At 35.3% G+C, this 27856-nt stretch overlaps 1 protein-coding gene across 1 annotated transcript in view; it reads left to right on the top strand.

Moving 5' to 3' along the window:
• The window catches only part of kis (chromodomain helicase DNA binding protein kismet), a 945984-nt gene that overhangs the window by 427377 nt on the left and 490751 nt on the right, over positions 1 to 27856 (top strand). Inside the window, exon 27 of the mRNA XM_090408660.1 lies at positions 23700 to 23811. Within this exon, the coding sequence (XP_090264786.1) occupies positions 23700 to 23811 (112 nt within the window). The remainder of the gene's footprint in view (positions 1 to 23699; positions 23812 to 27856) is intronic.

The following is a 27856-nucleotide window of genomic DNA, read 5'->3' as shown; positions in this document are numbered from 1 at the left end:
GCCTAATGCCACTTTCTTTCATAATGACATATTGCTTGCCATATAACAGAAGAATTCCTTTGAATTAATCTTGGCATGACCAGCCAATGTCCTCTCATATTGTGACTTTCCTTTCTTTATCATGCTAGTGTTGCAATTTCCTAGCTTTCACTTTATACTTTTCATGGATCTGATTGCTGCCAACTGTCATGTACTTCATCCATAGCATTTTCTTTTGTAAACACAGCTTGCTTGATTTCACTGTTCATCCATTTCACTCCTACACTATTTACTTGCTTAACCTGTACATTGCTTGTCAGATACAGCCTTATTAATTTCTATGTACTGTCAACACCCTTTCTGCCCAGCTTATCTACACAACATGTTGATGCTAGTTGACTACAGAGCTTCCCATAATCACCAACTTTATAATTCCTCATATATCCCTTTTTTTTTTTTTTTCTAATAACTTTTTCTTGTTTCCCTACTTCCCAAACAAGTACCTCATGATTACTCTCGACAACTGTCGGCAGTGTCAATACCTCATTAACAACTACATCTTGTGAAGTTATCACCAAATCCTAAACACCAAAGCCTTGAGTTGCCTTGCCTCGATGACATGCTGCTTAAGATATTTATTCCACAGAAATTCAACAAACTCGCTCTCCTTGTTCCTATACACTATCTTCTCCTTCCATTCAATATTCATGTAATTAGTCTCCCATCAGGATCACCTTCTGTTTACATACCCAACCAATCTGCCTAAACGTATCATAATCATTTTTCTGCATTCCCTGACCTATCCTATCATATATACCATATATACCTGTTAAGTCGAACTTCACACCACATAGATTCAAAATCTGCACATGTGATATCAAATTCCATACTTTGTGGACACAATTCTTTTGCATTCATTAACAACCTCCCCCCCCCCCCCCTCTTTTTGCCTTCCTATCCTTCTGGAAAATTTTATGTCATTCCATTTCTATTCCCAACTATAGATAGTAGTGGGATGAACTGGATCTGATTATCCAGTTCATCCCACAAATGTTAAATAGGGTTGTGATCAAGACTCTGTGGAGGCCAGTCAAGTGTGGTGACATTCATGTCCACAAACCACCCAGTTACAGTAGTAGTTTTATTGCCATCGTACATTGTCTTGCTGAAAGAGACAATGATCAGTTCTGTAGAAATGCCACAAAGTAGTAAGCATTGCATTGTCCAAAATGTTCAGATACCTCTCGAAGTGTTTGTGGCACAACAAACTCAGGTTTGAGGTCAAATTAAGAAAAAAAAAACAGGACCATACCACCACACCACTGCCTCCAAGTTTCATAGTTGGGATTATGCACTCTAGTAAGAGGCCTTCACTGGGCATCTGCTTGGTAGAAGGTGTAGTGTGATTTGTCGCTGTATAACAAAGTTTTCCAAGCTTCGAAATCCCACTTTACATGCTCTTTGCACCACTGAAGATGATGCTATTCCAGATTCATGGATCACATTACGAAGGAAAGTAGTATTAAACTTGATATCAAAATTGGAGTTGTTTAAGTCAGCTCTTTGCTTTATGTGGATAATGTTACACTTCTAAACAAATCTGGTACAAGTCTGCAATATTCCGTGACTGAATTGAATAACTGTTGTAATAGATATGCTATGAAGGTCAGCAATAACAAGACAATGAAAATAGGTATAAGCATTGAAAATGTCAACTGCATTGTGAATGGAGAACCAACAGAACAAGTGAAACATTTCTGCTACTTAGACACGATTTTTATTGAAGATGGTAAACTAAATATGGAAATAGACAACAGAATCAACAAGACTGGTATGATAGGAAGTCAATTGAATAAATTCATATGGAATGAGAGAGAAATTAGTCAAGACACTAAATTACCTGTATACAAGACAGTGTTCAAACCAATTTTAACTTATGAATCTGAGAGTTGTGTCAATGAAAACTGGAGAAAGATATCCTTGATATATGCAGTAATTTTTCGAAAAATTGCTAAACGAAACAAGCAGTGACAGCACAGTAGTAAAACAACATTGACCAGGCATGCAATCAAGAATACATATCTATGTTTGAAGTAGAAAAGGCCATCAAAAACCTCAAATGTGGAAAGTCAGCTGGAATAGATGATATTCGACCAGAAATGCTCAAGTTTGGAGGTATAAAAGTCTTAGTGGCTGCACTGCATAGTTCAGAAGGCCTGGACAGAGGGATGAATTCCAGATGATTGGAGTAGAGCTCTCATAGTACCCATATATAAAAAGGGAAATAAAACTGAATGTGAGAATTACAGAGGTATTTCCCTACTGAGTGTTCCTGGCAAGATCTATGCCAGTATACTTGAGAAACGGTTGAGAAGAATTGTGGAAGAAAAGCTTGGTGAAGAACAAGCTGGTTTCAGGCCAAATAGAGGCTGTCAGGATCAGATCTTCACTTTACGACAAATAGTCGAGAAAGCATGGGAATATAACAAAGATCTGTATTTAAGTTTTGTAGATCTAGAAAATGCACATGACAATGTGCCAAGAGAGATGCTATTCAATACGCAACAGTTATATGGTGTCAATGGGGCATTATATCAAGCAATGCTTAATCTTTATTCGAGTTGTAAGTCGTTCAGTTAGAATAGAAGGACGTACAGGAAGATGATTTAATGTTAAATCGGGTGTCAGACAAGGGTGTACATTATCCCCTCTGTTATTCATTATCTATATGGATCACATTATGAAGGAAAGTGGTATTAAACCTGATATCAAAATTGGAGATGTTTAAGTCAGCTCTTTGCTTAATGCGGACGATATTACACTTCTAAATAAATCTGGCAAGTCTACAATATTCCGTGACTGAATTGAATAACTGTTGTAATAGATATGCTATGAAGGTCAGCAATAACAAGACAATGAAAATAGGTAGAAGCATTGAAAATATCAACTGCATTGTGAATGGAGAACCAATAGAACAAGTGATATCAAATTAACATCTCCAATTTTGATATCAAAATTGGAGATGTTAATGTCAGCTCTTTGCTTTATGCAGATGATGTTATACTTCTAAATAAATCCGCTACAAGTCTGCAAGATTCTCTGACTAAATTGAATAGCTGTTGTAATAGATATGGTATGAAGGTCAGCAATAAAAAGACAAAGACAATGAAAATAGGCAGAATCATTGAAAATGTCAACTGTGTTGTGAATGGAGAACCTGTGGAACAAGTAAAACATTTCAGCTACTTAGGCACGATTTTTAATGAAGATGGTAAATTAAATATAGAAATAGACAACAGAATCATCAAAGCTGGTATGGCGGGAAGTCAATTGAATAAATTCATATGGAATAAGAAAGAAATTAGTCGGAACACTAAATTAGCTGTATACAAGACAGTGTTCAAACCAATTTTAACTTATGGATCTGAGAGCTGGGTCAGAAGTAAAACACTTGACCAAAGACTAGAGACCGCAGATATGAGAGTCCTGAGAAAGATTAGAGGCGTGAACAGATGGCATCAATGGCAATATCATATTAAAAATGAGGATATTAGGAAAGAACTTGACATTGTCAGCATCCAGGAATGCGTTAGCAGAGCTAATCTCAGATGGTATGGTCACTTAAATAGAATGGGAGAGGAAAGATTAGCAAAACAAGTGTTCTCTGCCAGGTTGGCAGGAAAACGACCCAGAGGAAGACCAAGATATAGGTGGATTGATACAGTACAAAGTGCCTTAGACGATAGAAATATAAGATCTGATAATGTTGGAGTTTTGACAAGTAACAGACTGATTTGGAGGAAAATTGTAGATAGGAAGTTAGTAATGATGTAATTTTTCATGTAGTACTGTCATATCCTGTACACCCCTTGAGGGTACATGGCAGGAATTTGATGATGATGATAGAACAAGTGAAACATTTCTGCTACTTAGGCATGATTTTTATTGAAGATGGTAAATTAAATATGGAAATAGACAACAGAATCAACAAGACTGGTATGGTAGGAAGTCAATTGAATAAATTCATATGGAATGAGAGAGAAATTAGTCAAGACACTAAATTACCTGCATACAAGACAGTGTTCAAACCAATTTTAACTTATGGATCTGAGAGCGGTGTCAAAAGTAAAACACTTGACCAAAGACTAGAGACTACAGGTATGATAGTCCTGAGAAAGATTGGGGACATGAACAGATGGCATCAATGGCAATATCATATTAAAAATGAGGATATTAGGAAAGAACTTGACATTGTCAGCATCCAGGAATGCGTTAGCAGAGCTAATCTCAGATGGTATGGTCACTTAAATAGAATGGGAGAGGAAAGATTAGCAAAACAAGTGTTCTCTGCCAGGTTGGCAGGAAAACGACCCAGAGGAAGACCAAGATATAGGTGGATTGATACGGTACAAAGTGCCTTAGACGATAGAAATATAAGATCTGATAATGTTGGAGTTTTGACAAGTAACAGACTGATTTGGAGGAAAATTGTAGATAGGAAGTTAGTAATGATGTAATTTTTCATGTAGTACTGTCATATCCTGTACACCCCTTGAGGGTACATGGCAGGAATTTGATGATGATGATAGAACAAGTGAAACATTTCTGCTACTTAGGCATGATTTTTATTGAAGATGGTAAATTAAATATGGAAATAGACAACAGAATCAACAAGACTGGTATGGTAGGAAGTCAATTGAATAAATTCATATGGAATGAGAGAGAAATTAGTCAAGACACTAAATTACCTGCATACAAGACAGTGTTCAAACCAATTTTAACTTATGGATCTGAGAGCTGTGTCAAAAGTAAAACACTTGACCAAAGACTAGGAGACTACAGGTATGATAGTCCTGAGAAAGATTGGGGACATGAACAGATGGCATCAATGGCAATATCATATTAAAAACGAGGATATTAGGAAAGAATTTGGCATTGTCAGCATCTAGGAATGTGTTGGCAGAGCTAATCTCAGGTGGTGTGGTCACTTAAACAGAATGAGTGAGGAAAGATTACCAAAACAAGTGTTCTCTGTCAGGTTGGCAGGAAAAAAGACCCAGAGGAAGACCAAGATATAGGTGGATTGATGTGGTTAAAAGTGCCTTAGAAGATAGAAATATAAGATCTGATAATGTTGTCTAGACAGGTAACAGACTGATTTGGAGGAAAATTGTAGATAGGAAGTTAGTAATGATGTAAAAATTTCATGTAGTACTATCGTATCCTGTACTCCCATTGAGGGTGCATGGCAGGAATTTGATGATGTAGTTTTAATGGAACATGTGTACTAGACATTTTTAAAAAAAAACATTTGATGGTGACATGCTGTTTCAGATTTATAGCAAATCACTCTGCTTATTGGAAGCCTGAATTTGCTTGAAAAATTTCTGCTTGACCTCAAGAGCAGGCATTCTGGATTTTGTTTAAAAAAAAAAGAATAAAATCAATAAATATGAAAGAAAAAAAAAGTGAGGCCGAGAAAGAAACCCTTAGATCCCACATTACCGGTGTGCTATGGGTTTACAAATAAACCCTTCATCGATGTGATCCCCATAAAATATTGTTTTTTTTATTTCGTATCCAAACACGAGTAGTACAGTAGTAAGTAAGTGGTACAACATCATTTACAACAAATTAGGATACATTACGATGAGATCAGCTTAGATTTGGTAGGTGAATTATACAGGAAATCATAATTAAATATGAAAAAAAGGAAACCGTACATAACTTATATACAATAATCATGATCAGATGTTTCTCCAGTATCTTGCACAATCAACTGCTCTTTTTTGTGCAGGATATAAGGTCCTCTTTTGCACAAGGCGATGGAAGAAAGGGACAAGAAAGAAGCTGTTCCATGGACTGGATTGTCCAACACTCACGATTCTGGGCCAGTGAGGTAGCCCCATTTAATGAGGTTTTGTTTGCAACATTCTGTTGTCCGGAGTCTGTTTAGGCTTTTCCAAGTATTCCAGTCCAATTGGGCACCACGTGGAAAATGTTCGGCTGTTGGAATACCAGTATTATTTTCAGGATATGATTCAAGCCATTGTTGAAGTCTTGTCTCTGGGTGGTTTTTAGGTGGTTCAATAGTTGTCAGGAAGCTATGTTGGGATCTTAGTCTTTGGGGCACTGCAGTCTAGCCGAACAGTGGGTGGCGTTTATCATTCAGTTGTCTGCTTCTTTCATCAGCTGAGAATGCATGTCTTCAAATTGAAGGGGGTGCAATACCAGCCAAAGTATATAGGTCTTTTAGTGGTTGGTTTCAGGCATCCTGTAATTAAGCGGCAGCTTTCATTCATTGCTGGATCAAGTTTTTCAGCATGGAAGGATCTGGACCATACTGGGCAGGCATATTCAGCAGAAGAATAGCAAAGGGCCAAGGTAGAAGATCTCAGAGTGCTATGGTCTTCATCCCATTTGGAGGAAGTAAGCTTTCTTAGTATGTTGTTTCTTGCATTCACTTTTGCCTTTGTTTTTTCTATGTGGGTTTTATATGAGAGGGTGCGATCGAGAGTCACACCGAGGTAGATTGGGTTCCAGGAATGTTCCATATTAGAGCCTTCTAAAGAAATCTGTTGCTTCCTGTTGGCTTCCTTATTAAGGTGGAAAAGGCCAATCTGGGTTTTCAAGGGGTTTGGTTTTAGTTGATTGCTGGTATTGTATGTGGTTAGACTATTTAAGGCAAGTGATAGAGTAGTTTCAATGGACTTGAAATTTTTTGACTGAGTAGCTATGGCAAGGTCATCAACATAGATAAAATTTCTAGTTCCTGGAAAGATGGGGAGATCATTGGCATAGATGTTGAAAAGTAATGATGATAACACACTTCCCTGGGGGAGACCATTTTTTTTGTGCCAGCGGCTCTTCCTACCCCCAAGGTCCAAGTAAGAGCGTCTGTTTTCCAAGAGTGATTGAATCAGGAGGACAAGGCGATGGGCTCTAGTTATTCTGTATATTTTATTTCTGAGTGTGAGATGGTTTATGGTATCATATGCTGCAATTAGGTCTACAAAGACTACTCCTGTGGCTAGTTTTTGCTCATAACCATTTTCTATATATTGAGTGAGGTTTGAGGATTTGTGATGTGTAGGATTTGCCTGGTCTAGCCAGCCTGCTCAGCAATAAGATGGGGTTCGATTAGGGGTTGTAGCCTATTCAGAATTAATTGTTCATAGAGTTTAAAGAGGTTGCTGAGTAGTGATATAGGTCTGTAATTTTTTGCTTCGGTTGGGGTTTTCCCTGGTTTCAGAAAGGCCACCACTTTGGTATGCCTCCAGATAGTTGGTATCCTTAGGGTTCTGAGGCAAGTGTTGTATAGGTTTAATAACCACTCTTTAGTCCTGGTTCCAAAATGTTTAATCTGTTCATTACAGACATCATCAAGGCCTGCAGATTTTCTAGATTTTAATAGGTTTATGTCAGCATTGAGTTCAGTGGTGGTGAAATCTGAGTTAATCATATTTTGTTCCTCACTTGGGGTTCTAAGTATCTTATTTTTTGTGTGTTTTTTAGTGAATTTGCCATTCAGCAGCAGCTGGTGAGCAAGTTGATTAGCTGTTACCTGCAGATGCCCATATGGCTTAGTGAAATCCTTCCTAATTCTGTTGATAAAGTTCCATGCCTTTCTGCTACTATGAGTCATATCAAGGGCTTCTATTTCTTTTTTCCATGAGGAACGCCTTTCCTTTGCCATCTTGGAGCATAATTTTTCTCCTGATTGGATAGTCTCTTCTGAGAAGGGGTTGGTGTTGTAAAGTTGTAAGTAATCAGCATACTGGGCTTGTATGTCACTGGAAAGGCCTTGAATGTAGTTTGTGCGGCATCCTCGGGGGATGTGTTTGGTAGAGATTTTCCTCAGTATTTTTATGAATTTTGAATACTCTTGAGGGTTTGGAGGGACTTCTTCTATGGAGTGGTCAAGATCTTCCATAAAACCCTTCCAATTAGCTTTTTGGAAATTAAATCGTCTTGCGTAAGGGACAGTGTTAGGCATAATTGCTGGGTTGAATTGAAGCATTATAGGTCTATGTTGAGTATGTGGAATCGGATTTAAAACCTTTTTAATGCAGATGTTGGATATTTTTGAGCTAACAAATATGACATCAGGGTTATAGCTTGCTTCCATCTGCCACTGTTGAAAGATGCAGGGAGTTTTGGATTATGTATCAGGTTTAGAGAAAGGTTTTCAGCCCATTTTTCAACAAGTTTTCCATCTTCGTTGGACTTTGTGTAACCCCAGTTAACACTATGGCTATTAAAGTCACCTAATACAACATTAGTCATGTATGCATTATTATTGAGGAGGATGTCAAGGAAGGAGAAAGCTTCTTCCGGTGGTTTATAGATTGATTGAGATATTTTTAAATGTGATTGTAATAATCTCAATGTTTCTGTTGTTCGTTGAGTCAATGGATGATGGGATCAAGTTCTCATTTGTAAATACTGCACTGCCATATTTATCATGGGGTATTTCTTTGATGAGTTTCATGCCATGGATGTAAGTTCTTGCAGCACCTTCTCCTCTGTGAGTTTCTTGCAGGCAGAGCACATCGCAGTCATTATCTCTGCTAATATTTGCAATGAGATCTTGCGTGACGCTGGAGAAACTTTCAATATTAAATGATATTATTTTTAGGCTTGGCCCCAGGCCTTTAGGGCAGAAATTTGGGAGCATTTTAGTTCGATCACTTGCGTTTGATTGATAGCAGCTTTAGCTTCCCCTAATGGGTACTAACAGGGTGCAGGAACGAGAACCTAGCTGCTGCACACCCCAAATATTATTGTGCCTGGTTCAGATTGAAGATATCGATATCACAATAATGACATAGTCAATGACACTTCATGTTTCTTCTTTCTTGTTTTGTTGAAACACAGTATTATTAATGATTGGTCAAGTCATGAACAGAAACCTAGCCTTCTTAGATATATTTTATCTGGTATTTAACTACAAACAAAGATGCCAATTAAAAACTTTTTTTTATTTCGACTATTTTGTGAAAGGCTTTGTTTCACTTCATCACAAAATAACATGAATAAACTGAAAAACTGGAAAGTAAGTAATAAATAGTCAACAATTGGAATTGAAGAAAATCCAGGAAGATGGTTCGATGTAAAATCAGGGGTAATACAATATCTCCACTCTTAATTCATCATCTATAGATAGATAGATATTTTATTGTAAACATCATATTCTAGTACAAAATTTTTTATATTCATGTATGCAACTTAAGAGCAACAGCTGGTCCAGGTCACGATATGCATAAAAATTTACCAAATGTTTTGTAATTTATCATCATTAGAGACACATGTATCTATGTAATATACATGTTATATATTATTATAATATATATGTATAATATATGTATAATGTATAATATATATACATAACAAAATCACAGGAGACATGCTAATATGTACAGAGAAAGTTGCATAACATTAATTAAGAACAAAATAAAACAAAGTAGTTAAATAGCATTTAAATTTTTTACATTTTACACCTGAAACTGGATCTTTTTAATACCAGTATGCTAAAACCAATCATTTATACAATTATTTTGAACAGGACCTTCTCATTTCTTAGTGAAAATAAATATTCTTTCATTTGAGTTTTATATTTGTTTGGGATAGTTTCATTTCTTATTGTTAATGTAGTGTGTTGAATATTTTTGGCACTAAATAAGTCTAATGTTTGTATAGTGATTCTTTATTTGCTTTTGGAATCATATTTTAGACTCGCAATAGATTCTTCCAACTTAAAATACCATATTGTAGTGTGCTTTGAATCCAGGCAGAATATAATATTTTTGACATTTAAATTTAAGAATCTATTTATGTAGTAAAGTCTGTTTAACATAATTCTTACTTTATTTAAGACATCGATGATATGTGGTTTCCAGCTTAAATTGATATCAATTTTTATTTTATATCTAATTTTATTTGATTGGTTCTAGCATTTTTCAGAATGCTTTCACTGACCATGGCAAATTGATTATTGAATTCTTCAGCTAATCCTGTCTCCGTTTTCTCTATTCCTATCGATATCTTTAAGCATGGGGAGGGGTTTGTTTGTGTATATCTTTGCTGCTTAATTTATTCACAAACTTCCATTGTTTTCTGGAGTTTCCTTGGCATTTTAGGAATTCGTTTCTGTAGTATTCATTTTTACTTTCTTTTAATTTATAGTGTATTTTTCCAGCTTAAATTGCTATCAATTTTTAATCCCAATAAGTTATTACATTGACTTTTTTTTCTATTTCCTCACAGTTGCAATTTGAATTTGGCTTACAATTCCAATCATGTGAAGTTCATTTTGCTTGTTATATTTTGCAAATTAAAATTTACATATTTAGTTTTCGAGACATTCAGACTGATTTTATTTGACTGGAACCAATTTGTTACTTTTAAAGATCAGCTTTCACTATGGTTTGCATTTGTTCAGCTGTGTCCGTAGAGAAAATTAGTACTGTACCGTCTGCAAAATTATTTATTTTATTGTTTAGCTTAAGATTGCAAAAGTCATTGATATAAATACTAAATAAAATTGGTCCTAAGACAGATGCTTGTTGTATACCACAGTCTAATTGTTTTGGAGCTGCTATAGCTGTTGTGTATTTTTACAATTTGTGATCTAGCATTTAAGTAAGTATATTTTGCAAATTAAAATTTACATATTTAGTTTTTGAGACATTCAGACTGATTTTATTTGACTGGAACCAGTTTGTTACTTTTAAAGATCAGCTTTCACTATGGTTTGCATTTGTTCAGCTGTGTCCGTAGAGAAAATTAGTACTGTACCGTCTGCAAAATTATTTATTTTATTGTTTAGCTTAAGATTGCAGTAGTCATTAATATAAATACTAAATAAAATTGGTCCTAAGACAGATGTTTGTTGTATACCACTAGTCTACTGTTTTGGAGCTGCTATAGCTGTTGTGTATTTTTACAATTTGTGATCTAGCATTTAAGTAAGTTTTGAAGTTTAGGGCAGTACCTTGTATTCCTATGACTTCTATTTTTTTTTTTATTAAAACTTCATGTGTGACAGTGTCAAAAACTTTGTGTATATCAAAAAATACTATTAATGTTAAATTATGTCATCTAGGGAGGTATAAACTGTATGGGAAGTTCAGTAAAGCATGTTCTGTGCTAAACTTTTGCCGGAATCCATATTGATTCTTTGAAAAGAAGTTATTTTTGCCCAAAAATTTCATGAGTCTAATTTTTACCAATTTCTCCAATATTTTCGGAAAGACTGGTAGAACGGAGATTGGTCTATAATTTTTCAAGTTATTTTTGTTTCCCTTTTTGTAAATCAGTACAACTACGGTTTTCTTAAAATCCGAAAATGGAAGTGTGCTTGTCATCATTAATAAGTTAATAATGTACATTTGGCATTCTTTCACAGTGCTAGTGTTAATCCCATAGTATCCTGAAGTTTTGGTTGTTTTTAGGCTAGCTATAACACTTTTAATTTTCACAAGTGGAGAAAAGATTTATCAATTTTCTTGGGAGTGCCATTCTGAGGGGTGGTTCTAGCATTTTTCAGAATGCTTTCACTGACCATGGCAAATTGATTATTGAATTCTTCAGATTCCTATCGATATCTTTAAGCATGGGGAGGAGTTTGTTTGTGTATATCTTTGCTGCTTAATTTATTCACGAACTACCATTGTTTACTGGAGTTTCCTTGGCATTTTAGGAATTCGTTTTTACTTTCTTTTAATTTATAATGTGTTAGATTTCTATAGTACTTGAAACTGTGTTCATAATGTTGATTGTGCAGATATTTTTTAAATGTTTTATACATTTTATCTCTAAGTTATATGTAGTGTCTGATTTCCTGTGTAATTCAGGGCTTTGTTTCTTTAATTTTTCTATTATTTTAACTTTAATTGAGTCTTTTATTTTATTGTTTAATATCGTATTAAATTTATGATACAAGGTATCAATATTTGTTTCTGTTGTTTTCTCTTCCCAAGAGACAGTGCTCAAGTTATATTTCTATACTCTGGAGTCAATTGTTGGGATGTAGGGGATGTTTACAGTTCTACTATCTCTGTGCTATACTTGCAAATGCACTTTGATACCAATTGGAAAGCGATCCGCGAGAGGTTGGCTCAGAACTGCTACTTGGATTTTGTTTCTACTTAAATCCTGAACACATGATCTACCGCCATTGAATTCTCTCATGGGGACATTAATATATTGTTCAAGTCCATGCAATCTAGATAATCTTGAGAGGAGTCGCTATTCCTCAGTAAGTTAATATTCTATCCCCAATTATGAGAACATTGTCACTTCTGATCTCATCTAGACTACCACGTTCTTGTATAAATTTGGACTCTGTGTAGCAATGTGACCTATATACAGCCATTATTCATGAATAATGCATTTATGTAATAAGTGCAGGCATAAATAAATATATGAATAAAAATACATTAAGAAAAACTATTGCAGTCAAAAAATAATAAATTGACATATTATATTTAGAACATTTTCAGCTGTATACATTTTTATGTTAGTAATGTTATTAACAGATATGGAATTTCAAATAACGATAATTACACCAGATTTGTTATAATTTCTACATTGATAATAGATTTTAAATCTGCTTAAGTGGTACAAATTAGTTTCTTCGTCTTTGACCCAGATTTTTGTTAATATCAGAACATCTAGCCGATAGTTTAAATTGTTCAGAAGTAATTCTGCGCTCTAATTTCTCTTGAATACTTCATCATCATCATCATCAAATTCCTGCCATGTACCCTCAAGGGGTGTACAGGATATGACAGTACTACATGAAAAAACTACATCATTACCAACTTCCTATCTACAATTTTCCTCCAAATCAGTCTGTTACTTGTCAAGACTCCAACATTATCAGATCTTATATTTCTATCGTCTAAGGCACTTTGTACCGTATCAATCCACCTATATCTTGGTCTTCCTCTGGGTCGTTTTCCTGCCAACCTGGCAGAGAACACTTGTTTTGCTAATCTTTCCTCCCCCATTCTATTTAAGTGACCATACCATCTGAGATTAGCTCTGCTAACGCATTCCTGGATGCTGACAATGTCAAGTTCTTTCCTAATATCCTCATTTTTAATATGATATTGCCATTGATGCCATCTGTTCACGCCTCTAATCTTTCTCAGGACTCTCATATCTGCGGTCTCTAGTCTTTGGTCAAGTGTTTTACTTCTGACCCAGCTCTCAGATCCATAAGTTAAAATTGGTTTGAACACAGTCTTGTATACAGCTAATTTAGTGTTCCGACTAATTTCTTTCTTATTCCATATGAATTTATTCAATTGACTTCCCACGATACCAGCTTTGCTGATTCTGTTGTCTATTTCTATATTTAGTTTACCATCTTCAGTAAAAATTGTGCCTAAGTAGCTGAAATGTTTTACTTGTTCCACAGGTTCTCCATTCACAACACTGTTGACATTTTCAATGATTCTGCCTATTTTCATTGTCTTTGTCTTTTTATTGCTGACCTTCATACCATATCTATTACAACAGCTATTCAATTTAGTCAGAGAATCTTGCAGACTTGTAGCGGATTTATTTAGAAGTATAACATCATCCGCATAAAGCAAAGAGCTGACATTAACATCTCCAATTTTGATATCAGGTTTAATACTACATTCCTTCATAATGTGATCCATATAGATAATGAATAACAGAGGGGATAATGTACATCCTTGTCTCACACCAGATTTAACATTAAACCATCTTCCTGTACTTCCTTCAATTCTAACTGCTGACTCACAACTCAAATAAAGACTAAGTATTGCTTGATATAATGCCCCATTGACACCATATAACTGCAGCATATTGAATAGCTTCTCTCTTGGCACCTTGTCATATGCCTTTTCCAAATCGACAAAACTTAAATACAGATCTTTGTTATATTCCCATGCTTTCTCGACTATTTGTCGTAAAGTGAAGATCTGATCCTGACAGCCTCTATTTGGCCTGAATCCAGCTTGTTCTTCACCAAGCTTTTCTTCCACAATTCTTCTCAACCGTTTCTCAAGTATACTTGCATAGATCTTGCCAGGAACACTCAGTAGGGAAATACCTCTGTAATTCTCACATTCAGTTTTATTTCCCTTTTTATATATGGGCACTATGAGAGCTCTACTCCAATCATCGGGAATTCGTCCCTCTGTCCAGGCTTTCTGAACTATGCAGTGCAGCCACTGTAAGACTCTTATACCACCATACTTCAGCATTTCTGGTCGAATATCATCTACTCCTGCTGCCTTTCCACATTTCAAGCCTTTGATGGCTTTTTCTACTTCAAGTATGGATATGTATTCCTGACTGCATGCCTGGTCAGTGTTTTTTATCACTGTGCTGTAATCACTGCTTGTTTCATTTAGCAGTTTTTCAAAGTAATTACTCCATACTTCAAGGATATCTTTTTCTCCTGTTTTCATTTCACCTTTATCATCTCTAATTCCTTTTACAGCACTCTTTCCTCCATTCCTAAGCTTCTTCAACAACCTCCAGAATATTTTGCCACCTTCTTGATATTTATTTTCTATATTCTTGCCAAAGTCCTCCCATGACTTTTGTTTAGCTAGTTTTACACACTGTTTAGCTTTCTTACATTTGTCTCTGTATTCTGTAAGAGTAAAAGCTGACTTATTTGCCAGGAACTTTTGATATGCTTTCTTCTTTTCCTTCACTGCCTCTTTAACTTCCTGTGTCCACCAGGGAGTTCTGATTTTTTTATCCTTGCACACAACCTCACCACATGCCTCTCTGGCAGAATCAATCAATGTTTCCTTCAGAGTTTGCCACTGAATCTCCAAGGTTTGATTCCTGTTCTCAAACTCTTTCATTTTCTTTTCAATAATATTTCTGTATTTTAGTCTACAGTTCACATCTGAGAGCTGCTCAACTTTTATTCGCTTTAAAACTTTCTTACATGTTATTCTTTTCAATATGAAATTCAATTTTATCCTGCTCAAGACTAAATAGTGATCACTTCCAATTTCAAATCCTCTGTACACTCTGGTGTCCTGCACCAGGGAGAAAACATCACTATCAACAATAACATAGTCAATGAGACTTTTCTTATTTCTAGCCTCTTCTTTCCATGTGAATTTGTGCACATTTTTATGTTGGAACATGGTGTTAGTAATAACCAGTCCATGTCCTGAGCAGAAATCCAACAGATATTTGCCATTATTATTAGCTTTGCTCTTTTCTCCAAATTTTTCCAAAATATTTTTGTATGTCTCACAATCATTTCCTACTCTAGTATTTAGATCCCCAACAAGGACCAACTTTTCCTTTTTCATTGTGTCAGTTGCTTTTTCTAAAGCCTCAAAAATTCCTCCACTTCTACCTTAGTAGAACCTTCTGTCGGACCATAGGCACAAATAAGTCTCATTGTCCCGTTCCCCATTCTCATATTTGCCCACATTACTCTACTTGAGACTGCCTGCCTTTCAAGAAGATTAGCCTCGTATTTTGTGTTGAATACTATGGCTACTCCTTCTTTTCCTTGATTGTCATTGCCTGAATATAACATTTTGTATTTATTGCTCAGAAAGATCTCACCAGTTTTGGTCTTTTTTGTTTCAGTCACCCCTATTATGTCGATCTGGTACTTATCTAATTCCTCAGCTTGCTCCATTTCTTTGCCATTCAGGCTTCTTACGTTGATAGTACCGATCTTTAACTCTGGTGATGTTGAGTTGGGGTTTGTTTTCAGATTTGTTCCAGTAGCTGACTTTTCGCTGTTCGCCCTGGTTCCCTGGCGAAAACAACGGGGGCCTTGTTTAACCGGGCGACGCCTCAGCCGGCATGAAATTTTGTCATGTTGTACCATCATTTTTTATTTTGGTTTAACCAATAAGAATACAATTTGGTCGGCTAAATCCCAAATTGCCAGCCCATCCTCGTTAGTTCAGTGTCAAAGTAGATACCCAACAGGGTGCACCACGAGAAGGTGAGGATTGGACATTAGGTCAGAAGCCCTCGTCGGTTCTCCGCATTCCTTTAAAGACTATGTGGAGGTCTCCTCTCAGTTATACAGGTTTGACCCTTAAGCACCCCTCTTGAATACTTATTATATTTATATGCAGAATATTCAAAGTACTGTATTTTTTCCATGTTTAAGACGCCTCCATGTACAAGATGAACCCTAAATTTTCTGAACCCAAAATTAAGAAATCAACATTTTAAACATAAAACAGAACACATTTGATATTTTTTTAAATGTTCAAAGTATATTTAGTAATTTGGTAATATTTTTAAGATATATACTAAGAAATTATGCATCACTCTCTCAGTTCCAGGCATATCATTTTCTTCATCACTATTAGTCCAGACATATCACTTTCTTCAATCTCTACTGCATGACTGCAGTAGAGGTTGTCTATTTATATATACGCACACACAGATAACCCTCTTATAACACGGTTCTGATAAAAACACGGTCTACAAATTGTAGTAACCCTTTATCTTTTCATGTGTTTTTTACCGTGTGACTTAAAAATCAAATTTTATCTTTGTTAAATTTGTGTCTGCCTGTATCCCGCATGTAATTATAAGTAGCGAATTATTAGGGGAAACACCCTTTAGCACGCATTTACTTCAATTGTTTACCGTATAAAACGGTTGTTGAAAATTGTCCTCGTTTCTGCCAGGAAAGTGCATTAAAAATCATAAGTGTGTTCATCTCAAGCTGAGCACTTTATTTTCTGGTGAGTTACATACAATATGTAATGCTTGCTTTTTTTGTATAAAAAAAATTATTTTTATAGTATGGCCACAAACTACAACGAAAGGGAAAAACCAATATTGAAAACAAAATTAATTTTTCTCGAAGAAAAATATTCAAAATCTTGGATCGGTTGAAAAATGGAGATAAACCAGAAGGTTTTGCATCAACTTTGAATTTAAATGAATCATCGAACAATCAAACAAAATGAACATAAAATCCAAGAAAGTGTTTATTGCTGGGTCAATGATAAGTGCATAGTGCGTTGCTCGTGTATGCGATATTCTAATGGAAAAATTGAGAAATCTCTAATGATTTCGATAGAAGATTGCACCTCAAAAGAAAATTCCTATGGATGGAAATCTTATTAAACAAAAAAAAACTCTCAAAGTTTATAAACATTTATAGTGCAGACCAGGTGTTCAATACGGATGGATCTGGGTTATATTGGAAAAAAGTGCAAAAACGCACCTATATTTCGAAAAATGAAATATCAGCTCCTGGATTCAAAGTTTCCAGAGATAGAATTACTCTACTCTTTTGTAGTAATGCATCAGGTGATTACATGACAAAACCAGTGTTTATTAACCAATCCTCATATCCTCGTGCTATAAAAGATTAAAATATACACTTTTATTTTTCCTAAAACATTTATGCATTATGTGCAGTTTAAGTGCAATTTGTAATTTTTATACTATGTATTTGTTTCATAGTTTATGTTTTCTTAACTTACATGAATTACCTGAATTAAATAAAATATTTGTTGTTGGATATGTCATTGTTGTTTATATAATTAAAAAAAAAAAAACGATTTCGGAACATAACCCTACTTTTTCTATGTGATCTGAGACTTGCATAATGTGATTTATACAACGTGGCATTTCTGTGGAACCTAACATCCTCGTTATACGAGGATTACCTATATATATTTTCAGAATTCATTTTTACTCAGTTGGAATATTATTCAAAAAACTTTCATGACTGTTGCCGAGAGATAAAAAGATGACATGGTATATTTAAAAAGATACTACTAGTTAACAAGTTTCGTTGAATAGATCAACATCTTCAGGAATCACAATCAAAGAAATATATAAAGAATTACAGAGACTTAAAATTGTAATAACAGAACAAGTACAAAAAAGACAGTAAAGTGTTTGAAAACAAAAAGCGAGCTTGAGTTCCAAATAAATGTATACTACGCTATGTTGCGAGTGTGCCAATACTGAACAGAGGCAACGTGTGCATCAGAGAGAGAAAGATTGAAACTTAGGCTGTCGTTGATATGAGATGAATCTAGAGAAATTTCTCTTAATTCGACAATCTGTCTTTCGAGCTCATCATAGCACACATGGATGTTAGAAGTTTGAGTCCAGTTCGCAATGAGTTGGCAGCCTTCGTCTGAGTTAACTGAAAAGAGAATGTGGCTAGAGAGTGTTGTCTCTAGTTATATTATACGAGATATCTCTATGGTGTTCTTCCAAACGTAGAAGGATGGATTTAGCAGTCTGGCCATAGTATGGCTTTCCACAATCACATAAAATCTTGTACACTCCAGGAAACTGAGTTGGAAGATGTTTCTCTTTAGGTTTACTAAGTATTGAACGAAGTTTTGGGAGCATAGTGAAGCAAGCTCTGAAGTTAAACTTCTTGAGAAATTTTGCCAGTTTTGGTGAAAGAGAATTGATGTAAGGCAAAGAGATGAAGGCTCTGGGGGGAAGAGGGATCTTCAGAAGTATTTGAGTGACTGGGGGGAAAGAAATTTTTCAATTTTATTAGGAGGGAAACCATTATTAATAAATGTTTTTTTAAGAAAAAGGAGTTCATTTTCAATTTCTGTTTCTTCTGTAAGTAAAGATTTGGCTCAGTGAGCTAAGGGGGAAATAATATAAAATTTTTATTCTGGGGATAGTGATGGAATAAAGCATGAAGGTATCTATCAGTATGAGTAGGCTTTCTAAAAAGTGGGATTTTAATTCTCTCAGCACATCTGGTAAGTTTCAGGTCTAGAAAGGGGGGGCAGTCATCAGATTCTAGTTCGAAGGTAAAAGAGATTTTTTCATGACACTTGTTTAGGTGGCCTAAAAATAAATTGAGGTTGTTGACACCACCTTCCCAGATGAGGAAAATATCATCAGTATAGTGATACCGGAATTTTGGTTTAAGGTGAAAGGAGTTAATAGCTTTTTCTTCAAAATTGTTGAGAAATATATCTGCGAGAATCTGAGAGAGCGTGCTGCCCATGACCAGACCTGAGTTTTAAGTAGATCTTATTGTTATATTTGAAGTATCCAGACTTTATGCAATGGGAGAGTAGAGCAAAGAGTTTTTTTTTATAATTTGTTCTTGAGAAGATCGAGGACTTCTTGAGCAGGTACATTTGTAAAGAGAGAAACAATATCGAAACTGGCCATTAAATCTGTTTTTTTAAGTTTGATATCCTTGATTTTAGAAAAAAATCTGCAGAGTTTTTAATATGTTAAGAGGAAATTCCAGAAAGATTTCTTAGAAAACTCAAGAGATATTTGGAGAGGTTGTAGGTAGAAGAGTGTATGCCCTCGACTATAGGTCTGAGTGGGCAGTTTGTTTTGTGAATCTTGGGGAGAACATACAGTCGAGGGATCAAGGGATGAAGTGACCTAAGAGAAAGACGAATGTTTCTTTGTAACTCCAAGGTGGTTTTTAATAAATTATTAGTTCTATTGTGTAGTTCAATCATAGGGTCACTATTAATTTCTGAGTAAGTATCACTGTTTAAAAGTTCCTTGATTTTATTATGGTAATCAGACTTGTCTAAGATGACAGTCGCATTCCCTTTGTCAGCCGGAAGAATAACGATGTTGTTATTATCTTTTAAGGGCTTAATAGCTGCTCTTTCAGAGTAAGAAATGTTGTCTGGTGGAGGTCTAGCTTTATTTATGGTGAAAATGGCTTCCATACGGAGGAGGTTAGCTTCTTTGTTAGGTATTCTATCTTTGTTAAGAGATGTTCTTTAGGAATGGATATAGGAGCAGTGACAAAGTTGAGACCTTTAGCTAGTATGCTTTCTTCTGCCGAAGATAGTTCATGGGAAGACTTATTGATAATAACTTTTTTTTAAATAGGTAGAGTCAAAATGAGAAGTTTTTCTATCCTGTATATATTTAAGAGAATCACATTTTCTATTTCTAATGAGGTTGATTTTATTTAATTCTGTATTTTAGAAGCTTTAAGAGTGCTAATTTCTTTCAAATTGTTCCAGGATGAACTGCCTAGAGAATGAGATAAACGTGTTTCATGATAGGTCTTCCTAGAGAAATAAGCGGAAAGATGACGTTTGGTATCACAAATGCATTCCGATAAAAGGATTTACAGGAGAGCAAAACTGAATCTTTTATTGGAGCACATTCAAGGAAGAATGGTTGTATGCTACCAATGTTGTTTATGATCTTCTAGAATGCGGTTTTGGAGAGTTTTAACAGCATTGCCATGAGAACGTGTGTATCCATAGGAGAACATGTACATTTTCTCTTTTTGCTGGTGATCCTGTGATCCTCACATTGGACAAGGAGGATGTGGAATACCAGATGAGAAAACTGTGGGATATGTATTGGTGCCTGAAAGGCAGTTACTTTGTTACTAGTTACTTTGTTAAAAACCAAGTAACTAATAATTTTTGGTAATAGTGCAACAAACTTTCAGTTTGAGGTTGCGACCATAAAATCAGGGGATTCCTTCAACTTTCTGGACTTTATGATGGATAAGTCTGGCCAGTATGAAGTGAATATAGCATTTTGATCAGGACAGGCACAAGTGGCTATTAGAACCATGAATGGTGTTTTATGGAGTCATGAAAGATCTCAAGAAAAACTAAGGAGTTGTTTTATGTGGTTAGAGAGAGAGAATAGTGACTTTTGGATGTTGAATCCTCACTAACAGAAAGAAAAAATAAAAGTTATGGAAATAGATTACTTCAAAAGTCTGAGAGACACCCTTATAGATCATCTAGCAATGTACATATTCAAACAGAGATAGAAGTTGAACAACCTCTTTTGGAAGGGATAAAGCACATTTTTTGAAATAACGTGAATACATTCAGAGAAGTAGAGAACATTGCCCATTGATAATTATGAATTGGTCACACCCTGGAAGGAAAAAAAGATGAAGACTTTGGTCTGTGTGGCAAGGAACCATTGTAAGAGTGATGGAGAAAAGAAGCTTAGAGGATGAGAACTTTAGGAATCTTGCAGAGTGGAGTCTAAAAACAGGTTGCTGCTGACAATTGGAAAAGCCTGAATATAGAAGAAGAAAATACACATTCATTATTCACTCTGTTACATCCATAATTAACGAAATTAGTATATGTCACTGTATGCTTTTTCACCCTGTTTTGCACCTTCTATTTTTAATGTTGTAGCCCTTATCCTTTCATACATATCCTGATTCTTACTGAGAAGTTTCCTTATCTCAGAGTCCTGTTTTTTTAGAGTAATCATTAAAAGCTGTTATTTTACTGCACTGTTCTGTTTTTGGCTCTGGTCCTTCCATACTCTTCTATTCGTACGCACGTTCTATAAAGTATGTATCACTACATGTGACATGATCTCATTTCATCCTTCATGAGAAATGTCACTCATATTTATAATTTCATATTCTACTGTCTCCCTTACTAGCATACATTTCTGACAAGTTCTCCTACTCTCCTTTTTCACATAAGCTGCTCTTGTTTTCTAGTGAATAAATCTCTCATGTCATATAACAGAAAACTACTCATATCAATGTTAAAGGGCTAACTGCCTCTATTATTTTCATGTTACATTCTTAATGGAGTAACACAATACATTGGAAGGATCGGAAACATATCAATTCTTCCAAAGTACAATATGCACTTGTAACACGCGTGCATACACACAGACACAGTGGAACTCATTTGTGTTAGTCTAGCATGCTAATTAGGTATAGTGTTCTCAGTAGAGGCCTCAGCTGTAATCTGGGATCATGGAGGAGTAACGTTTTTTATATTTTGGAAAGATTTACCCATGTATAGTTGCTCTGATTAGGCTGGTTTTTCAGGGTAGTAGGAGCTGCTAAAAAAAAAAGTCTTTCACTTCTAATCTTGCTGCAATGGAGCATGGTGGCTTTTTTCCCCATATGATTCTGTGTGTAGTGTCTAAAGCATTTTCCAGATCTGCTGGACTCTAAACATGATTATAGGTGTACGTTTTATGTTCTTCTATGCAGTTGGTGGATTAGCTTCCTGTCTTTAATAGACTAACTTGAAGGAACAAGGAATTCTGTTACACACAGAGAACAGAGAAAGTGGAGAGAGTAAGTCCTTAGTTGAATTGTTATGAGTAGCCAGTTTCAAGTGATGGCTGAAAATTTTGCAGCTTTTTTGAAAGGTGTTTAATTGTACTGTTTTTTTCAGGTGTGACTTGACAGGAAATGTTGATAGCATTAAGAAAACCCTTCTCAAGAGAAGGTCACAGATTAGGGAGACGAATTTATTATTTTCTTATGTGCAAACTGTAGCTACTAGATAGGAAAGTTTGACAAATATTCCTGAATTATTCTGCAATAACTGTCTTATAACTATTCTTATTCACGCGTATGTTTTGACTAATAGTCTTATCTGCTTGCACATACCACAGATATTTGTTCCTAGAAAACCGGAGAGAGAGAGAGAGCAGCTTCTGAGTTGTATGATACATTTAAGAAATGTGAATGTGAACCTGTTTAAGAAACCCCTTGGAAGAGAAGATAAGAGGTGAGGAAATATGCAATGGATGAGTCAAGTGAAAGAGAATATATCCAAAAAGAGAGAGAACATATATGAGATGGTGAAGCAGTAACTAGATAAGGGAAGGAATTGATTATATTTTTTTATTCTGTATGAACTATAGCCATTAGAGATAGGAAGGTGCAGCATATGTAGCAAAGTTATGCTGCAAGACAGGCCTCATGGAAACAAAGATTATAGGTACTAGCTAGATTGTCTAATCTTCCTAGACACTTGTAACATGCCTTCCTAATAGTAACCTCTCTTTCATAGAATATAGGAAACTTGCTCATGGCAGATACTTTAAAAAACTTTCCAATCATGCTACCTCTCCCAGCCTCAACAGTATGGTATTGTAAAAACTCTTGAATAGCACAATTCATATTTTTTGTTTCTTCTCTCCATGAGGATTTTTTGCATATCTTTAAGTTGAAATATTGTGTTAGTAATGACTAATTCATTTCCTGAACAGAAATTTGGGTAGCACTTTAACCCTATTGTTATCTCTGCTCTTTTCTCCATATTTTACCAAAACATTTCTATATGTTTGGTATTTATCTTACTCGACTGTTTAGACGTCCACTAAGGACTAGCCTTTTTTTTTTAAATTTCAACTGCCATTCTCTAATGGCTGAAAAAATTCCACCACTTTTTCTTTAGTAGAGCATTCTGTAATTTCAGCCAAAAATAAACCTCATAATAGAATTCCCCATTTTAAATTTTGCCTACATCACTGTACCCTCAGAGTTTATGCATGTTTCATATTGACAACTAGAATTACTCCTTTTTTGCTTAATAGAATATGATATTTTAAGGTGGTGTTTCTGTAATCCCTCTTTTAGTTCCTCTTTTCCATTCATGTTCTGAATGGAGCCTGTCTTGTTCGTTTCAGCTTGTTCTAGTAGATAGTTCACTGTTTGCCCATCTGAAAAAAAAAACAACTGCAAGTGCTGTATTTAACAAAACAATGATGCTTATATCTGCTATGGCATTTGATGTTGTTACCATCATATGGTGTGTATGGTTTAAGCCAATGCAATATACAATTTAGTTTAGTAAGTTCCAAATTGCTGCCTATTCTGATTTATTTAGTATCTGGGTTTATACCTAGATACTGAACTTTTCACTTATTATAGTATATCAGAATTCATTATAGTACATGGTCATGTCAGTAAATAATGATTTGGGTAATTTTGCAAATAAATTCTTTTCTTCTAGCTGCTGTACTGCTTGCTTCATTATAAAGGCGATGAGAAAATAAAAGGTTTTATCTGGGATCTGATTACTCCTTCTGCAGATGGTGAAACACGTATTCATAGAAATCATTCAGGTGTGTAACTTACATACAATAAGGATTTCATCTTATTGTCTGATTCACATGATTACTAGGATTCACTTGATTACTGTTAAATTAAGAGTTTAAAGCTGAAGTGAATCATGTAAAATAATGATTTTGCAGCTTCAGTTCCTATTTTTTTATTTTGAAATTTTTAGCTCCATCCTATAATAACGTTGATGTTCATATGAGCACACATATGTAACAGAATTATGTATCACACAGTGTGCCCATTAAGTAACGAGACAACTATTATTATTATTGTTGTTGTTACATGACACCTCCAGGGAGTCCAAAGACTCGTCGAGGGAGGGTGCCTACTCTACAACTCTGTCTCCACCACTCGATCCCCCTACTACAACTAACTGCAACTACATCAACGCCATCTGCCGCCTGCCACCACCACTAGTATTTCCACAGATGATCACAAATATTCATGCCCATGGCAGGATTATATCAAAACAAAGAACTATATTTGGATTTTTAATTACACATATTCAAAATAATCTCTCTCACAACTCCACGCAACATTTACATCTGTCACACATGTGTTTGAAGGCATGGTGGAAATCCTGAATGGGAACTTCCTTCAGTGTCTGGGTCACACCATGTTCGATGTTCTCAATGTTGCCGAAGCACTCCCTTTTTAAGGCACTATTCCTCTGAATGAACCCACTGCCTTCACCACTAACATTCTTGTAAAGTATCCACTTTTCATCGCTGGTTGCTACACTATTCAAAAATGGAGATTGAAGAGCAGTGCAGATTGTAAAATCCTAAGCAGTGAAAGTTTGTTAAAATTCTCCAACATCGATTTTACAGAGGTTATTAATTATGTAAAGGAAAAAACAAAATTCTATATTGCTGTATTTTAACAGTTAAATACTGATTGTTAACTTGTAAAGGTAGTTGACTAAAAGAATGACATAGAAACGTACATGAGTTATAAAATATTGTAAAGGTTCAAATTGTACATAACGTTAATTTAATGTTAAATTCTGAAGCAAAATTGTAAAAGTAACTGAATGTTAAAGTATTTCTGCCTCAAGTTAAGAGGATTCGACAGCATTATGTTGGTTACCTGAGAGTGGACAAAGGTGCTAAAGGTCACTTAGATATGGAGATTTTGCTACTAAAACTAAAGGTCAAGACAACTGACATCAGTATGTTTACAGAAGATATGGGGGATCTCCGACCCTAAAACAAAGAACTTTGGATCGTATAAAAGAGGTCTTGAGAACCTCAGAAATGTGGCTGTTAGCTTTTCCTCTTGCTGCAGTTCGTTGGTCTGCTTGAAGACTGCCGAGTTATCCTTGGGAGTCCGAGGAAAACTTAGACTAGAGCGTGACCCCTAGGCACAGGGAACCCATGAGAGGCAGTTTATTCTTCGGAGATGTGTTTTCAGTAACGGAATGTGCCACGTGCTACCTGATACATGGCACCTACAGTAAATCCAGTACCAACGGAGAGCAATGCCACAATTCCTGGGAAAGAACTGCGGAAGGACGACTGCCAAAAGCCAATCAGTGAAGGTCAGTATATAGGACGGAAGGAGGAGGCAGTCAGCAGAACCACCATAAATCTCTCAAAGCTGGTAGGATTATGTGATACTGCAAATTTGTGAGTAGATTCTATTTTCTTAACGCATAAGAATTGCATGTATGTCCACTGAAAGTAGCTCTGTTAAAAATAATTGTAAGGTCGCTATAAGAGATAATTGAGGCTGAGTGTTAGCTAATATATATTAAGAAAGAATGTTTAGCCAACGAATGTCATTTGTAACAGCAGTAATTGCCTTGGTTTGTAAACAAGTTATTTAAGTATTGTGAATAGCAGGTCTAAATGTAAAGGTTACGATTTGAACTCAAGATAGGCATTATTGAGACATTGCTCAATTGTGTATTATATTGTAAAGTTGCTTAAGATTAAATAAACATGTTTTGTTTGTCAAAAATTATCACCTGATCTTTAACCAATGCACTGTCTCAAAAAAACAGTCGAACCTGTGTGCAGAGTAATTTCCAAGACTGAATATTTAAGGTTTATTTAAGAAAGTGATCTATCCTATGTGTTATTAATAATCTTCTCATTCTTCACAATTAATTCAGGAAGGCACAGTCAATAAATAATATAAATTTTTCCTGAATTACATAGCATGGGAAAGAGAGTAACCTGTACAAGTGAATTGTCTATTCAAAAAGTCTCTTCATTAACAGCATGAGCACTTGTAGGAAGTTAAGGATTACCATCGAGGACTAAGTTAATCGGATTAGAATAAGGTAAAGAGTATTTAACAGAGAGTAACCATGTAAGAGTGCAAGCTATAGTATAGATATAATAGAAATGGAAAGGTTGAAGAAAACATAGTTAAAGATAAGAAGAAAATAATACAAAGGTGCAGTCAACAACAACCGACAACTAATATTAAATAAGCAAAATATTACAAGATATTGAAGCGCTCCCTTCAATTGTTGTTCATCTGTTTGCGAGGAACCCACTTGCCGAGCCTAGACACTATTCCAGTTCTGGCAAATGGTGATGGATGGTTGATAACAATGAATTAAGATCTTTTGCTAAATCTTCAACAGTTTTGCACTAAATCTTAAGCAGTTGCATTGTCGTTTCTTGCATTAGCAGCTTTCAGCATATCATTATTGAGAGAGACAGGGTACCCAGATAGAGAAGGAAGGCGATTCTTTCAAGCTAAAGTCCCTTGTCGAAAGTTTTGGAACCATTGCTGGCACTTTCACACATTCAAAACATTATCACCATACACTTCTGGCACATTTTTTACAGTGTTAGCAGCATTCTTGCCTTTTTTTTTTAACTCATAAATCATGATATGCCTATGTGCTCTTCAGTGACCTCCATAGTAATAAAGGGTTATTTAAACAATAACTTATGTATGATGTTCTTGCAAGTTTTATAAGTACCATCAAGCTGAGGCAGCCTCATTCCTTAGAATGAGGCTGCCTCAGCTTGATGGTACTTATAAAACTTTTAAAAATTTGTGGTTAGACAAGCTGAGACACGTTTGAATGAGTACAGTATAAAAAACGACATTACCTTTGGGATGAACTGATAGTCAATATTAAAAATCTGCTTTGATGAAAAGTTTGTCATTTGTGTAGCATTGAAATGCAACTTCAAAAAAAAAAAAAAAAAAAAAGTAGTTGTGTTTCTTTCTTCATGGGTTCAAGTTTAGGTTTTCAGTAGAAAAGGATGTTTGTGTCAGCTTTTGACAAAAATGCAATCATTGCCCATACTCAGATTTATTGGACAAGTTATTATCCTATTATTAGTGGAGTCTGTTTCTAAGAGACGGATCTCAGCAAAAAACATACATTTCTGCAAACATCCATGTAGAAAAAAAGTGAAAGACTGAAACACCCTCTCCTCTACAGACTGGGATGCTGATTGATGTTCTTTGCTTTGCCAATATTGTCCACTGGTTCACTCAAAATCTTGATTATAGGTTGCGCTTCTCTACTTCTGCAAGAGTAACAGTAACTGATGGAGGGATCATATCTGCCCTCAGGAAATACAAATAGTGTGGTGTATATCACATATTACTTTCTTAGCTTTTGTGTTGAAGCTATCGAATTTGCTCTCTCTTCCAGTTTGTTGGAAGCAGTTATCTCTTAATTATACCTTAAAAAATAAAATCTTCAACTTATCATCCTGCATGGACTAGCATTTTTTTCTGTTTTGGGCAGTTTCAATATTAAGTTATATCACTCTACCATTTTTCTCTTGTTATGCATGTAAAAGAGAGTATACAATTTCTGATGATCAATGTAAATAATATTACTCACAATGAACATGCTACACTTCTCCCTTGAAAGTTTTATACTCCACTGTTCTGCTTCTTGCTGTGTTAGCTGTCACTTACTCCATTAACAGTCTACCTGCATCTGTTCACACAGAGTTGGAGTACATAATTTTTTTTGTCTGTCTGTACCAATAGTTGAGATTCAAGTCTTCTGTTGGATCTGCTACTGTTTTTCCTGAGGACATTTTCTCTTGTCATATTCTACTT

The sequence above is a fragment of the Typopeltis vanoorti genome, chromosome 18 (assembly GCF_054136105.1).
Source record: "Typopeltis vanoorti isolate ZY-2024b chromosome 18, IOZ_Tvanoo_1.0, whole genome shotgun sequence".
Lineage (NCBI taxonomy): Eukaryota > Metazoa > Arthropoda > Arachnida > Uropygi > Thelyphonidae > Typopeltis > Typopeltis vanoorti.
Note: the sequence above shows the minus strand (reverse complement) of the source record. Positions and strands in the feature narration are given on the sequence as shown.